At 47.1% G+C, this 16,231-nt stretch overlaps 2 protein-coding genes across 2 annotated transcripts; both read right to left on the reverse strand.

The window, feature by feature from the left end:
• Nucleotides 1-7,572: 7,572 nt before the first annotated feature.
• On the reverse strand, nucleotides 7,573-8,889 carry LOC122067075. Its single transcript, XM_042630929.1, has 2 exons — nucleotides 8,789-8,889; nucleotides 7,573-8,209 (listed from the first exon to the last, which is right to left on the reverse strand). Exons 1-2 carry the CDS (start codon nucleotides 8,887-8,889, stop codon nucleotides 7,573-7,575), a joined length of 738 nt encoding a protein of 245 aa, XP_042486863.1.
• A 4,653-nt stretch (nucleotides 8,890-13,542) lies between these two features.
• On the reverse strand, nucleotides 13,543-14,814 carry LOC122067076. Its single transcript, XM_042630931.1, has one exon. It carries the CDS (start codon nucleotides 14,812-14,814, stop codon nucleotides 13,543-13,545), a length of 1,272 nt encoding a protein of 423 aa, XP_042486865.1.
• Nucleotides 14,815-16,231: the final 1,417 nt, after the last annotated feature.

Consider the following 16,231-nt stretch of genomic DNA (forward strand, 5'->3'; position numbering starts at 1 on the left):
GACTTTTGTCACGCAAGAGGTCTGGTTCCGCGAACGCGGGGGAATGAAGACACAGCCGAGCCAAGGATGTGACTCTCAACATCGAGACCGTGTTGGCTGGTGCCGAGGAAGACGGGAATTGACTCGCTTTCCCGCTTGGAAAAAAAGACGTGAAAGAGAAGTAGTGGAGGGGGTGTCTCATGAAATCCTGTCCTCCCCTTCTGCTGGTGAATGATCTAAATTTACTGCAACAACTCGAAAAGGAAGGGATGTTCGCTCTGGAATTGCTCTACTGAAATAGAATAGGCTCTGGCTTTCAAACTTGAATGAACTCTGCTCCTACTCCCATCTATTTCTATTATGCCTACGCATGGACTCCTATGACGCTACCTACCTCGTTGGTCTACCTTCGCGCACTCTATGTTCCTATACCTCCTACGCGCTTTCGATCTTCTTTCTACATTTGATCGAGCTCGTTCCTCAGATCCAGATACAGATCTGAAACCTTCGAAGAGATTGAAGTTTATCCCGTTTAAGAAGCAAGAGCAAAGCTAAGACCAGTACAAAGCCAAGCACAAACAGCTAGAGCATAGCCTGCATTAGAGAAAGCGAAGGTAGGGGTAGCGGCAAGGGCGAGGGCGTCTGGTACCAGTGTTGCGCTTTCGTTATCAAGATGGTAAACCCGACACATCAATTGTACCCTACAGGTCGTACCTATAACGGACCGAACACTGCCGTTACGTAGTGATACGGCCCTGATGGTGGGGGTGCTTCGATCGTTCCACTGGCGTCGCGAATCAAATTCAATGAATACGAGCGCTCTGGAATTCCACCGATCCTAATTCATCCTTCGATACCTCTTTTCTCTCTCCAATTCCGAAAGACTTGTCGTTTAGAAGCTGACTAGTCGACCCAGTAGCGGGGGAGAGGGACGTTCTTGTCGTCCCGGAAGGAGAGGAACTGCTTTAGGGTAAGGTCCCCGGCTTGATGCACCGCAAGCGCCCCTTCTTCCGGAGGAAGGGGGCAGCTGCAGGAAGGGTGGGTTTCCCAATGGGGCCTTCCAAGAATGGCCTTTCCAGGGTGGGCCCCCCTCTGTCAATTGGGCGTCTCCACTACAACTAAAGTGGGACCAGCTTCGGATTGGTAGTCTGGGTAGTAGTACCAGTAGGCCCCTCCGATGATGAAGTGCTCTCAGCCGGGGGGCTTGCCCGTGGCCCGAAGGCACCGCCGGCAGGTCCAATTGGGCGATCAACTCCGGAGATCTTTCCATGGGAGAACCGATCGAGGGAGTTCCCGCTGAAACAAACCGCAGGATCCATTTCTCCACTGCGCTGCCGGCAGACTCCGAAGCTCCATTGGGGCAGGGCCGACCGGGGCTGTTTCCTGCGTATCGCAAAAAGCTACTACCGCCTGCCCGGCCCATCCTTCAAAATCATTAAGAGGAAGAGCAAACGGCAAATAACCCTCCTAGTTGTAGTGGAACACTTCGCCAATTCCACCTCGAATTTGAAAGAATCAAAATGAAAATTGTGGAGGCTTTATAACTCCATTAATGAGACGAACCAAAACCAGCTGGTCCCAAGTCTTCTCAAGTCTTTGAATCTATTTATTTTAATATTTATAGGCTATCTAACTCGTTTCTTCCTTCTTTCCTTCCTCTATCTTTCTTGTCTTCCTACTTACCTACTTACTGTTCCTTGTTGCTATCATCTAAGAAGAGGTAGAGGTCTTCTCTTAGTCTTAGAATAAGTCAGAAGGAAGACTAAGACTCCTTATGTACGATTCTATATTATGGACTTGTATAAGCATGGCTAACCAAGAAAAAGAAAGAAATACTGAACCCGGTACGGAAGAGAGTTTCTAAGAACCTTAAAGAATCATAGGCATAGAGGGCGCTAGCTAGGAATAGATTCCGGCTTAGGCTTAGTTGTCTTAGGCTTATAGGTACTAGGAATGGAGTGACTAAACCAATAGGAAAAAAAAGCTTCCCGGGAATAGGAAGCTTAAGGAAGGCATAATAGGAATAGCCTTAGGCTTTAGGCTTTGGTATTGAAGGAGGGAGCGGAGCGACCGATTTTCAAAGGAAAAAACGACTGCTTGGTCTAAGGTAGTGAGTTTGGTTCGCTGTAGTCTCGTTACGCTTAACGACTGAACTCGATGGTAGAAGGGAGGAATCAATTTTAGTCTAAGTCTTCTGAGTTTTAGGCTTAGGAATAAGAAGAATAGTGGGAAGGCGTAATAGTACTAGATTTCCCGGGGATAGGGAATAGTTGGAAGTAAGGATAGGAAGAGAGATATCTCTAAGCAAGCGTAGGCTCGGATCGGAAAGCAGTAAGGTAAGTAAGGGAGCAGAGCGACCGATTTCTAAAAGAAAGAAAAGACTATAGGACTCAAGCGCCGCCTCAAAGTTCCTTGTTCTGATCTTGCCTCAAAGGCTGCTCTATCACTGACAGTAGTGACCAAGGATGGTATTTTTGAATCAAGCTTGAGACTGTTCGGACCGGCCCTGACTCGGGAGACCGAATCGCTTCCTAGCAAATATGGTGAGCTCCCTCTTTCAAAGCAAGAAAAGAAAAATGGATAGACGTTGACTGATCAACCAAACGAGAGGGTTTGCAGGCAATAGCGACAGGGAAGGCAAACAAAACAACTCGCAGGGGAACAACGGCTTTCTTGCGTGCTTGCTTGCTGACTCCGCTCTTTATGGCTCGTTCTCTCTTTGTATTCCAGCAAACGGAGGGTGGTCTACGATCACAAACGGTGCAAACGGAGGGTGGTCTACGATCAGCGGCTTTCGCGCGAGTCGCTCAAGCGAAGAAAACTACAGGGGTGGTCGGAGACCAGCTCGACCGCAGGGTGGTCTACGATCAGGCTGATTGTAAATCAGGGCGCAAAGAAAACCAAAACTCGTTTAGGGTGGTCGTAGATCACCAGAACAAGCAAGCAACGGTGGTCGTAGACCAGCTCGACCGCAGGGTGGTCGTAGAGCAGCTAGCGCGCTCATGGAGTTGATTCTTGGGTAATCCTGGCGCCTACTAAAATAAGGGGGAGGTGGTGGTGTTTTCAGAAACCATGAAGGCAAGGTTATGGCAGCCTTTTCCCATTATAATGGTTTATGTACGATAACAATAGCTGAGGCGAGAGCACTTTTGGACGGTATTAGAATTGGTAAGGAGCTGCATCTTTTTGGGTTTGAGGTAGAAAGTGACTCGTTGCTTCTGGTGCACATGCTCCAAAAAAAGGTTCAGCCGGTTTGGACCTTAATGTATTACTGGAAGGAAATTTGGAAGCTTGTGGATGAACTGCAGATCTCTATATCTCACACATTCAGGGAAAATATTGGGGTGGCTGATGATTTGGCTAAAGCAGGATCTATCTCCCGACGAAATGAAGTGTTCCTTTCTGATTCGAGCTTACCGAGATCGATTCGGGTGAAGGTTAAACAAGATAATTTAGGCATCCTTCACTCTGGGAGAGGCGGCCCAATCTGCTGAAAACCAATCGATAGAAGAACAAAATAGTAGGCCATTTATTCTGCTCCCCTTCACACCATTGAAGCTTATAGAGAAAGAAATTGCTTTCTCTGGCCCGATGAAATTCAACATTTTCTTCGCTCATTCGGCTTTGATTTTGTAATAGCTTCGTGAATAGAAGGGTGGAAAGCCGGCCGAATAAGCACTTTTATACTGAGTGGAGATTCCGACGGGAAGAAGTTGAAAGCCCCTACTCCTATAAAGTTGGAAAGATAAGCATTCGCTTTAGCCAAAGCCGGGACCGGGATAGAGAGATTTATATAGGCCTTGTGAGGAAAAGATTGAGATAGGACTCGCCATAACCCGATGTTAGAGTAAAGCATTCCCCAGAAAGAAAATAAGGCAAACCAGTCAGGCTATCGGGAGTTTGATTCCTAACAAGGGCTAACAACTCAAGCAATCTGCCTTTCTCTGTGTTGAAGAAGCACGGGAAGCAGAGGCACCAATGGTAGCATCAGTGCCAGCATAAACAGTAGCAGTGGGTAGCAATAATTCCTAATGAGGGATTTGAGGCGTAGCTTTATCTTTCGCTTGAGACTGAGTGCCCCCCTTATTCGTTCTCCGTACAAGCAGCAGGACTGGACAAAAAAGGTGTTAAAGGCGAAGTATGCTGCTTAGTTTCGTAGCTCCGTTTGCCAGGCATTCCCTAGGAATGATTCCCAATTGTCGGTATCATTGAAAACTTGTGATTCCGGTCAAGTCAACTACTTTTTTCAGCAGCTAGGGAATCGCCGGGTGAGAAGTAGGACAAAGATCTCAGTCAGAATTAGAGAATTTTTCACTTGGCACTGACTCTTTCTCTTTTGGTTTGGATCGGATTCAGCCCCAGACCTTGGTACGCTGAGGTTAAGCTTTTCCCGGGTTTCCTCTTGAAGCGGCGCAGCTCCCAATCCTGGCTTCTAAGCTCCAAGCCTATCTCCCACTTCCCATTGTGCTTTTGATTCCACCTCTCAATCGACGGGCGATTTCTAAATGCTTTGGCCCGGTAAGCGCTATGGACTAACTTCCTAACAGGCAGAGTTTGCAAAGGTACAGACAGTCCGATCTAGCCAGTGAGCAGAAGCGCAAATCACAAAAAAGCTCGTCAGTTAAGCTCTTCTGTGATGTCCCTATCATCTGTGCTTGCCGCCTTTTCACCACGGTTGGCTGACTCCGGCTTTCCAGTCTTCTCTTCTAAGGCTCTGGCTCCTTTAGTTTATTCTGAATAAATGTTGAAGGTCAGGCAAATCAGCCATGTTAGAGCCATCGGTCAATCGGGCAGTTCATGTAGTCTCTGAGAAGAAGAACGGGCCATCATCATTGTCTTGGCATCCCTGTGGAACGGAATCGGACTAGAGAAGCTGCTGCTGGTTTCGGTGATGGAGCCAATAAAGTTCAGATTGAATTTCTCACAAGGCAGTCGGGTTTTTGCCATCTTTCAACTCATTCGAAATCCTTTTCATTCGATGTGTTCCCATCCATTAAAGAAGAGGAAGAGACCTAAATTAGGAGCGAAAGCCACTACCCTCCTTTTGTTGTCTTTCAGACACCAGTTCAATAATCAGAGAAAAGAATAGGAAAGGCAAGGTTATTAAATAGGCAAAGCAAGCTCAGTCAGATTCAATTGACCGAGACTGGAAATTACTCCTAAATAGGGAGGATTCCCGGGTTTCAGTGAGTGACGGGCTTAGGGGTGGGGCTTACCATGTTTAATAGAAGGCCAGCCTAGCCAGTAGTCAGAGAGCTTACCACGGGAGAACCAACTACACTAAGAAAAAAAGACCCAGGGTGGGGTTCGTTGAAGAAACTCGATGGTCGCATTCTTATCTTTTAGTGGTCTCTTCAAAATATAGTATTGGATGGGAGTCCTGTAGGGAAATTTCTCTGAGGTCTCACTCTTGCCAGCTTTCTGTCCAGGGTGTCTCGTTCTCGGAGTGGTATCGTTCTAGGTTTCACTCTCCCCTTTCGTCATAAGGCGTGGTTCTGTCCCCTTCTTCTTCTTGAAGAGAAATATAGGCCCACTGGCATGGCATGGTTTAGTCAATTCAACGTCCGCTGTGCTTTGGTAATAAGAAATCCCGAATAGCAATACGTCTTTGTCTTCGTCAGCCCCAAATCCTTTAGTTGAGTGCCGACCTACCAACATTGAAAGGATAGTGTTTCAAAAGACTTTTCAAAATACAATACCTTATCCTTTAGCCATGTTTTTCAAATACCGAAAATAGCTAGCCGAGAAAGGGTCTGCTTCCAAAGTAAGTCCAAAAAAAAAGCAACAAGGGATGACTTGAAGAAATTAGGGATTACCTTGAATGTGGAGAATGCGCCTTAGCTGGAGACCGACCATATACCATATCTTGGGTTGTGGGCTACTCTGAAAGGAGTGGTGACCCAGCGCGATAGGTTGCTTTTACTAATACTGGACTGGCTTCCTGGTCAAGTCAGCCTCCTTTAGTTTGTCTTACGGACGGAGTGGGCTTTTCCCCAATGGGGTGACGCTTGAAGGCAAGTAGGCTATTGAGACGCAAATAATTACCTTTTCAGCTTACACGGAATGGCTATGGCTCTGGAATGTCTTCTTCTCAAATAGGGTAAAGCCCCCGCGCTAACATACAAAACTGGTCACAGAAAAGGGCAAAAGAGACGAAGGCCAAAGCCCTTCCGATGTTGGGGGGCAAAGAGATATTCCTTCCACTGCTACTGCTTCTATGCCTACTGACTGCTACTCGTCCAGATGCGACCTATGTCATTGATGTCGGTGGATCCAGGTCGTCAACGTACTTTCGAAGAGGCGCTTTCTTCATCTCCATCTCGATCAATATCTACACCTGGATGTGCTGCTATTTCAACAAGGGTCTGAAAGAGCTGATTCAACCCAGCAAACGGAGGCATTCAAGCCGGAGACCTGAGAAGGATTCTCTTTCCTTTTTCTTCTTATACGTCATTTCTCATGAGTTTCTCGAGTTTGGCCTTTCCTCTGCCCAGAAAGTCGCACAATTGTCCAAGGATTGGGAGAACCGGGAATGGTGGAAACGGACGGATATCGAACTTGAATTGCCCGAAGAGAAGGCGGTACAGGCAACTAGGCAGTCTATTCTTTGGATGTTGGATCTCACGAGTGGCCGTTCTACCTTTCAGTCCTGCTAAAGCGAGAAGGGCAAAGAAGCATTTCACGAGTCATATGAGGACTTTTTGGCTAATGAGCGCCTTCAGCATAAGGCAATTCATGAGAAATGGCTGAACGATAGCATTCAAATGAAAATGGAAAATGATTCTCTACGCATTCAGGTACAGGAGATGAGTGAGGAGATGCCCCTGTTAAGGATTGAGAATGAGGAGTTGAAGAGGCAGGTGGAAGAGTTGGAGAGGGGGAGAGCCTCATCCCAATATGTCTGTGCCCGAGCAGGTTTTTGGGAGAGTGAAGTTGCACGATTGTCGGCAGACAACAAGCTTCTTCGGAAGAGGCTTCGAGCTCGAGACCCGAGTACCGTTAGCGAGGATTCTGACTTCTTTGGGAGACTATTGCCTTTTTGCATGTATTTGCTTGTCTTGCCATGATGTAGAGAGAGTACCGATGATGTAGGAAAAATCGTAATGTAAAAGGAAAGTAGCTTGGGAATGTAAATAGGTTTTTATATTTATTGGCCTAAGATTTTCTATTGTTTTCTGCAAAAATGCTTTTGAAAAATCCGTCATTTATCATCATAGGCCAATATATTAGATGAGTAAATAAATAAATATTTATATATAACCTGAAACTAATTCTTTCCCGGGTGAAAATAGCCCCAGTATGAGGGCGGCCATTAGGCTGCCAAAATGCCCCAGTAGAAGACTAAAAAATTCCTAAAATGCCCGTGTAGTGTAATATTTACAAAAAATGCCCGGGTGGAAATGCCCTGGTTTTGGGTTTCAGAAAGGAAATAAAGGCTCAACGTGGTTAAGCAAAGGGATAAAAATGCATTGATGGGAACACCAAAAATGGCCTCTCTTCATTTCAAGATTGATCGGTACATCTCGAAACTCTTAAAATATTCAAGCATAGTTTTTTTACCATCATGGAGTGGAGTTTACTGGCTCAGGAAGTTCATATCCATCCATATAGGTAAGAATAAGCGCGTCTCCAGAAAATACCTTTTTTACCAAAAAATAGGGACCTTCGTAGTTTGGCTTGAATTTTCCCCGTGGGTCTTCCTAGGATCTTCTTGAGCACTAAATCCCCAATTTTGAAACTTCGAGGTCGAACTTTCTTGTCATAAGCCCGTGCTATTCTTCTTGGATAACACTGGCCATGGCAAATCGTGTTTAGGCGCTTTTCCTCGATCAGATTAAGCTGGTCATATCGTGCTCTCACCCATTCTGCTTCTTCAAGTTCAGCTTCCATCAAAACGCGCAGAGAGGGGACTGATCTACGACCACCCTCGATCGGGAGGACAGCCTCCATTCCGTATACGAGAGAATATGGAGTGGCACCGGTTGATGTTCGGATTGAGGTGCGATAAGCGTGTAGAGCATATGGAAGCATGTCGTGCCAGTCCTTGTATGTCACTGCCATTTTTTTGATAATCCTCTTTAAGTTATTATTTGCAGCTTCAACAGCACCATTCATTTTTGGGCGATACGGAGAGGAGTTGCGGTGAGTGATTTTGAACTGTTCACACATCTCCCTCATTTGCTTGTTCTTCAAATTTATCGCATTATCCGTGATTATTTCGTTGGGGAGGCTGTATCGGCAGATGATGTTATGCTTTATGAATTTCTGCACGTGTGTATGTGTGATGTTGGCATATGATGCTGCCTCTACCCATTTTGTGAAAAAATCTATCGCCACTAGAATGAAACGGTGTCCGTTGGAAGCGTTAGGAGTGATCGGCCCAATGACGTCCATACCCCATACCGAAAAGGGCCATGGAGTTGTCATATTATGTAGCTCGGTGGCAGGAGCATTGATCTTATCAGCGTAAATTTGACATAAATGAAACTTCCGGACATGTTGGCAGCAGTCGCTTTCCATTGTTGACCAATCCAATAGAAGCCCATACGCAGAATCTTCTTTGCTAGCATATGGCCGTTCATGTGGGGACCACAAGCTCCCTCGTGTACATCCCTCATGACTTTCTTAGCTTCCTCGGCGTCAACACACTTCAAAAGGATATGATTCTACGGCTTCTTAGAAAGTGTTCCCGCACTGACGAAGAATTGCGCGGCTAATCTCTGGATGGTTCTTCGGTCTGTGGCCGTGGCATCAGGAGGAAAGGTTCTGTCTTCCAGGTACGTCTTGATGTCATGAAACCACGGCTTACCTTTCCGCTTCTCCTTCTTCGATTGCCAAACAGTATGCAGGATCCTCTGTCACTTCGATCTCTATTGGCCGGATATCAATACCTTCTGGGATACTGATCATGGAAGCTAGTGTGGCCAATGCGTCAGCAAACTGATTCTTCGTCCCTCGGAAGCGAAAGGCGAGCCAGCAAACTCCGGCAACAAGCAAGGGCCCGACTATATACAACGGCTAGCTGATCGTAGACCACTCTCTCCCGGTGGTCGAGCTGATCGTAGAGCACTCTCTCCCGGTGGTCGAGCTGATCGTAGAGCACCGTTGCCTTGACTCTGTTAGGGGCGCATCCGGCTTCTTGCTTGCTGGGGCGCTAACGCCCGTTTATATAGCGGTAGGCCTTTTCTTGCTGGGCGCGCGCCTTACTCGAGTAGGGGCTCATGGAGTTGCTTGTTCGTTGTCCGCCACTATGCGTCCTTGCCTACCTATCCACGAGTATTTGACGCATTGGTGGTAAGTGGATGGCACAATGTGATGATCGTGCATCCAGGGACGACCAATAAGAGCGTTGTAAGATGTATCGACATCTATGACGAGGCGCTCGGAGAGTGCTTTGATGTCGCTATTCACAGTCTGTTATTTTTTACTGCACGAACAAAACAAACACACAACTTCCACCTACATACAAGCCCAGCCAATGGCTCGGAAAAAAGAAGGATTCATGGCGGTAATAAATTCAAAGTAAATAAATTCGTAGATAAGCATAGTTGCAAGTGCCTTCATCGATTACAAAAAAAAATGAAAGAAAAAAGAACTATAAGCGCGCTTGGCTTGCTTCGGCGAAACCCTTCTCCGCCGTAACGGGGTTTGTGAAGGTGACCCTCTTTCGGGCGAGAGGGTCACCGATAAGAACCAAAACTCTTCTTCTCATCAGCCGGATGACCAGCCAGTCAAGACAGATTTGTCAATGCCCATCCTCTCCCTTCCGAGTTCTATTCTTTGGGATAGTTTCATTCCCTCGGGATTAAGGTAGGCCAGGGGATTCAGTGGATGGAGGAGTCCGCCGGGGCAGGCCAATCAAATCGACCATAGATAGGGATCGGTCCCCTATGTATGGAGTAAGGGGGGTTGAGCAGTATCCGTTGATCAACTCCAGTCTCCGGGAGGGAATTCATGAGAGGCAGGCATTCAGAAGGGATTCAATCAGATGTTATCCCGTAAGGGATTTTCTATCCGGTTCGGACCGGGGTAAACATTCAAGGTTTCGAAGGGTCCTTGGACACTCTCCTAATAAGGAGAGGAAAAGGCAGTGTTCATTGATAAATAAACCACCTCTTCAATACAATAAAATCCTTTTCTCTTCATCCGCTCCGCTGTTCTATCCACTGTTCATCGAGAATGAGGGGTTAGGGTTTTTTATAGATTCGACTGACTCTTCATTCATTCCTTTCCAATCCAGTCAATCCCTTCATTGATTCGGAGGAATACATTTCGGGGACCTCAATCCAAATCTGGTATCGATCCATGACGCTCTACTGCCTCTCCCGCCTCAGAACTTATTCTATCCGCTAGCCCAGCAGTAAGAGATAAAATAGACTATCCATCCAACAAGCAACGTCTTCGCGCTAGCGCGCTCATCCGTTGCGCGTTAGCACGCGCATCCGTCTTCTTGCTGGGTGCCTTTGGGGAATAAGATGATTCGAGATTCGATCTGCTGGCCCACTGACTGAACGATGATTTCCTCCCTAGCTGCGAGTAGACCGATTGAAACCGTGAATCCGAAATCCGATACTCCCTATTGTTGGATTCGATACCAGCCTTCCCTGACTCATCGTCTTTGTCTTAAAGCCGGGAATGGAAATAGATAGTAAATGAGCCGTGAAGTCGGCGGAACAGAAAGAAATGTTGGGGATGGTTTTGAAAAAGCCTCTCTATCCGGAAGTAGGGAATCCCGTGCTTGCATATCCCGGTTTTGAGACAGACCATCGCCGATAAAGGTTGAATCTACTATCGCCTGCCAGGTCATTCAATCTCTCTCACTCCCAGGGTTTAGCTCCCGACTGGAGGGAGAGGGGCAAGGCATTAGGGATAGCTGCTTCCGTCTCCAGTAATGGATGGAGTTGGTGGTAGTGAAATATTTCGGAGTAGCCGTAATGGAAGAACTTATGGCTTGGTTTTCGTTTTTCGGCCCTCTTCCCCGCCCTACGAATCAAACATCTCCGGGCATCTGGTTTCAAAGAGAGATTGGTTAGTCGCCTTCTGTTCATTCTTACCCCGCACTACCGGACCCCCATTGGTTAAGTTGGGGCAAGAATAGCTATCGGGCTACGATCACAGGCCGGGCCGACCCTCCTTGATTCTAGTCTAGTTTGAGAGGGAAAAGTCCCATCCGTTCCAGAAGTTGCAGATAAATGGAAGGCTTAAATACCAAAAACTACGGAGGCATGATCTACTAAAAAAATGAATGGGTAAGCCCGGTGGTTCAAGTCGAGCCTAGCCTGGTGCTGCCCTATTACGTAAAGGGGGGACTGGTTCAAGGCCGTAATCTACGGGATCAACAGAAGCTTCTCTTGGTCGGCCTTACTCAAATAGGGGCGAAATGGGGTTCTTTGTTTACCAGGGAAACTCCATTGCTAGGCCCACCTGGATATAGGCTCGTACAGAGACAAGACCCAGTGACAGATTCATTTCCAGAGTCAGATCGAGTGGAATCTGTCCCAGAAGTGGGGCCAAGCCAGGGGCAGTGGGGGATTGAGATCGGGCCGGGCCAACAACCAACATCAGCTTCTAGGGATAGTAGGTTTTTTTTAATCCAACCATTCTAGTGGACTGGTCGAGGCCAGCAGCATCGACAGAGCCAGTGCCGGTTGTGCGAAGGCAGCAGATCGGGATCGAAGAGCAGTTGTTTAGCAGAGGTATGAGCCCGACATCCCATTATGTTCCTTTCGGAATCCAGCATCCGATCCTTTATTGTATTGGAAACACCTCACGATTGCACCTCACTAATCAATCATCTAGCTAACTGAACCGGATAACTTACCGGGACACTAACTCCTTAACATTCAACTCAGCGAAATCAAGATATTTGAGGGTGACCTATCTCTACTATACTTGGACTTGGCTCTGGATGGCAAACGAACAAATCCCCAAAAGATCTACAAGTACTGATAGAAAGAGTTTAGTCAGACAGGACCTGCTACTTCCCGAAACTGGATAGAGGGGAGGTCAGGGGGGAGGTATATGAGTCAGGCATGGGCCCGCTTAACCAACCTATCGCTTCTCTCGGATGCTGTCTCGGAGCGTAAGGATGGAGTCTCGCTCAGTAAAGAGAGTTGTAGATTCGTAAGATCATGATAGAGTCTCCGCGCGCTAGCGCGCTACAACTAGCAGAGCAGCCTGCGGAAAAAGGCTAGCGCGCTACTCTGGCTCGCTTCTGAAAGCGGAGCTCGCTGCTTTTCGCCGTAGCTTGCTGCTCGCTCGCTGTCTACTAAACGAGCCTTCACTGCCCGCCCGGCCCCTATCTTTAATCTTAAGTAAAGTGAAGTCAAATCAATGAAGTGAACAGCCCAACCTCTTTGTTTGAAGCTTTGCCAGGGCTGCCCGCGCCTTGTTGAAGCTTTGCTTCCCCTAATTCCGAAAGACAACAATAGACTTGCATGCAACTATAGTATAGGAAAAAGCTTCTCTTTGATAGCGGTCATAGGGGGGTTCAGAAAGGATCTGATCGTAGATAGAGACTTAAACCTGTGCGGGGGTAGGGGCGGATGTAGCCAAGTGGATCAAGGCAGTGGATTGTGAATCCACCACGCGCGGGTTCAATCCCCGTCGTTCGCCCATCAATAAATGGACCATTTGTTACGGAGACACAAGACAAACCTTTCCCAACAAGAAAAAATTTTTTCTGCAAGAGTCATCTCGAGGCTTTCAAACGCATCCAAGCAATTGGTATCCGATTGAAACATAGAAACCATAGATTCGCGTCGCCTACTTGCTGAAAGCACAAATGGAATGGCTGATCATGAATTCTATGAAGTTTTTAAGACCTAACTAATCAGCCTTACACTTTTGAGTTCATAATGAATGAAATGAACCCCCGGATGAAGAGAAAATCTCCCAAGCAGTGGGAGCCCCGAGACCTGGTCGTGACGATACCTTTCTTAGTGGAAGATCGGAAATTCTCTTGAGACTGATCGGATCTCCCGTAGACACCCGAGAGACCTCCACAAGGCAGGCTAAAAGAGTAAGAGGACAACAAGCAAAGAGTTATGCTTTCATTTCTTTGTTGAGATTGAAATCAAGCGAAGACTCAAGCTCGAGTGAAAGTTCAACGAATCCGAGATAGGAAGGACTATTAGTAGGGCGAAGGCTTTTCTAATCTTTAACTGAAGGTAAGGCTTCACTAGTGATATCCCCGGTATGAGTTGAGAATGTCATAGGAAGTCTCCTCTTCTTGGGACTACTACTGACTTAGTGGTATTATCAGTCGGTGAAAAGCCTCGCTTCGCTACAATAACAACGGTGGTCTACGATCAGCTTACTCAAATAGGGGCTCCCTCCGTTGTAAACGTCTGTACATAGTCACATCTTTGATCAATTCACCTTTGTCTTTGCATAGCTGATGATTCTGTTCTATTGGAAAGTAACATGGTTTTCTTTCTAACATGCCAGTGCTTTTTAGCATGTCAAGAGTGAAGCAGCACCCTTTGGTTCAAGACTATTCCTTTCCTTGATCTAGCCACTTCTATTCCCAGAAAAGATTTAAGGTTATCAAGATCATTAATTTCAAACTTCTTCTTCATGGATTGAGAGAGGGATGGAGAGGATCGCGTCTGCATGCTCGGGCGGCCACCAAAACCGAACAACGGAGGCCTTCCAGGTTCTAGTGGCGGGATCAATGAAATCAGCCACTGAAGAAGGCGCGTCGGGGGGAAGAAGATAGGGGGCGAGGGAAGGGGGGAGACGTGGAATCCAGGGATCGATCCACGGGTTAATGCTGCGGCCGTGGCCAACTCGGATAAAGAGACCCTTGAAGAGGAGATCCCGAGCTTTGAAAACAGATTTCCATCCCCAAGAGGCATTGCGAGGACAAGTGGCATGGAGGAAGTCACATGAGGGGAAGTATTTTGCTTTCATCAGGCGGCCCCATAGGGAGTCACTTGGGGACAGGAGTTCCCACGCCTTTTTAGCAAGCAGAGAGAGATTCATGTTGGTGGATAGCCTTAAATTTAAACCACCCGACTTTTTAGTGCGACAGATGGAATGCCAACTAATTGTGGGAACCAATGACTTGTCACCACTTGACCAGAAAGATTTTCGGCTTGAAGAATCGAGGTCTTTCAGAACCGAAGATGGTAATTGGAAGCAAGACATGAAATATTGCGGCATGGCTGATAAGGTGGACTGAATCAAAGTGTGCTTGCCTGCGGAACTGAGATACTTGGCTTTCCATCCACTCAACTTGGAGTTAACTCGGTGGAGGAGATCCTGGCAGTGGGATTTGCTCAGTTTACCAGCCACAAATGGAATACCCAAATAAGTGTCCAATCTAGAAGTGGGTATGATCTTAAACCTCTCGTGCAGTTGTCTTTTGAGAGAGGAGGGCACATTCGGACTGAACTGGGCCCGAGTTTGATTAACATTGAGAGACTGCCCGGAACGAGCGCAGTAGGCTTCCAAGATGGACTGAAAGACTCTGGCTTCCTGAATAGTAGCTCTTCCAAAAAGGATTAAGTCATCAGCGAAGGCCATGTGAGAGATGGCCTCGCTGTGCCTGGAGATTTTAATGCCATGGATTATCTGCTGCTGAAGAGCAATGGCCAGATGAGAGGATAACACTTCCTCGCATAGGACGAAAAGGTATGAAGAGAGAGGATCCCCCTGACGAAGACCTCGAGAAGGAGTGAAGAAATTAAGCGGAGACCCATTTAATAAGATGGCCAGTTGAGGTGATTCAACACAGAACATCACCCGGTCAACCCAAGTCGAGTTGAAACCATAGTGTAGTAGGGTCTTCCGGAGGAAGCTCCACTCGAGGCGATCGTATGCCTTACTCATGTCTAATTTGACTGACATGAGGCCATGGTTACCTTTTCTTTTCCTCTTGATACAGTGCAGGATTTCATGACAGATAAGCACATTGTCCTGTATGTGTCGCCCTTTAATGAAGCCATTCTGGTTAAAGGATATCAGTTTATGCAGAAGTGGCTGTAGTCGAGCCACAATAAGGCTGGAGATGATTTTATAGGCGAAGTTACATAAACTGATAGGTCGAAAGTCATTGATAGAAGAAGGGAACTCGACCTTAGGGATCAGAGTAATAGTTGTCTTGTTTAGGTGCTTGGAAAAGCAGCCAGTTTCAAAGAATTGCAAGACTGATTCAGTGATGTGAGGGCCGATGATGTCCCATACCTGCAGGCATGTGCATAGCAGTCCGTTTGATATCCTCTCCTGTAGGCGGCTGAAGGAGGAAGAGGTTGTCTTCTTCTGAAACCCGACCTCGAATGGGGACAAAATATTCATCATCGATGGAGGCATGAGATGAGGTATATATGCTCTGGAAGTGGGACTGGAAAGCTTGAGCAATGTCTTCTCTGTCCGTGAGAGTTAGGCCTTGATGGTTGAGGGTAGAAATTCTATTGCGGGCCCTTCTCTTGAGAGTGGTTAGGTGGAAGAAACGAGTGTTGGAATCACCATTAACAATCCAATTAACTCTCGATTTTTGCTCCCACATCTTCTCTTCTTGGACTATATTGCGCTTCAAATCTGCAATGACTTGTTTTTCATGAAGATACCATCCTTCTTCTCTGAGATGATGAGGAATTGCTTGCAGCTCATTAAGAAGGGTGCGGAGAAGGCTAATCCGGTGATGAAGTCTGCCCACCTCGTGTCGATTCCACTGACGAAGAACTTTGGTGAGGTTGAAGAGCTTCTGTTGGAGGATATGAGATGGAGATCCGGAGGCTTGAACGGTCCAAGCCTGGGCGACGAGGTCATGGAAGGAGGGTTCCTGAACCCAGAAAGCTTCAAAGCGGAAAGGCCTGGGAAGGGAAGGTTGTTGGAGTTCGGTGCTCAGTATTAAGGCCTTGTGATCTGAACTGGTGACTTGTTGGTGCTGGACAATTGCATTTGGATTCGCTGCGAGCCAGTCCGGGGAGGACAGGAAGCGATCCAATCTCTCTTCGATTCGGCGGTGTCCAATCTGTCTGTTATCCCAAGTGTAGACCGGCCCAGTGAAAGGCAGTTCGACCAAAGCCGCTTCGTTGAAGAATTCCAGAAACGGAGATATTTGTGAACTAGTGCACGGCCGACCACCCCTCTTTTCTTGAGCAGAAAGACAAGAGTTCCAATCGCCCACAAGAAGCCACGGCTTGTCGATGGAAGGGAGCAGCTGGTGGAGAGAGCGCCATTGACAGCTTCTGAGATTCAAATTGGAGCTCATATAAACTGCTGTAAATAGCCAAGATTGAGAGGA

This window comes from Macadamia integrifolia, unplaced genomic scaffold (genome assembly GCF_013358625.1).
Source record: "Macadamia integrifolia cultivar HAES 741 unplaced genomic scaffold, SCU_Mint_v3 scaffold2695, whole genome shotgun sequence".
In the NCBI taxonomy this organism is placed as follows: Eukaryota; Viridiplantae; Streptophyta; class Magnoliopsida; order Proteales; family Proteaceae; genus Macadamia; species Macadamia integrifolia.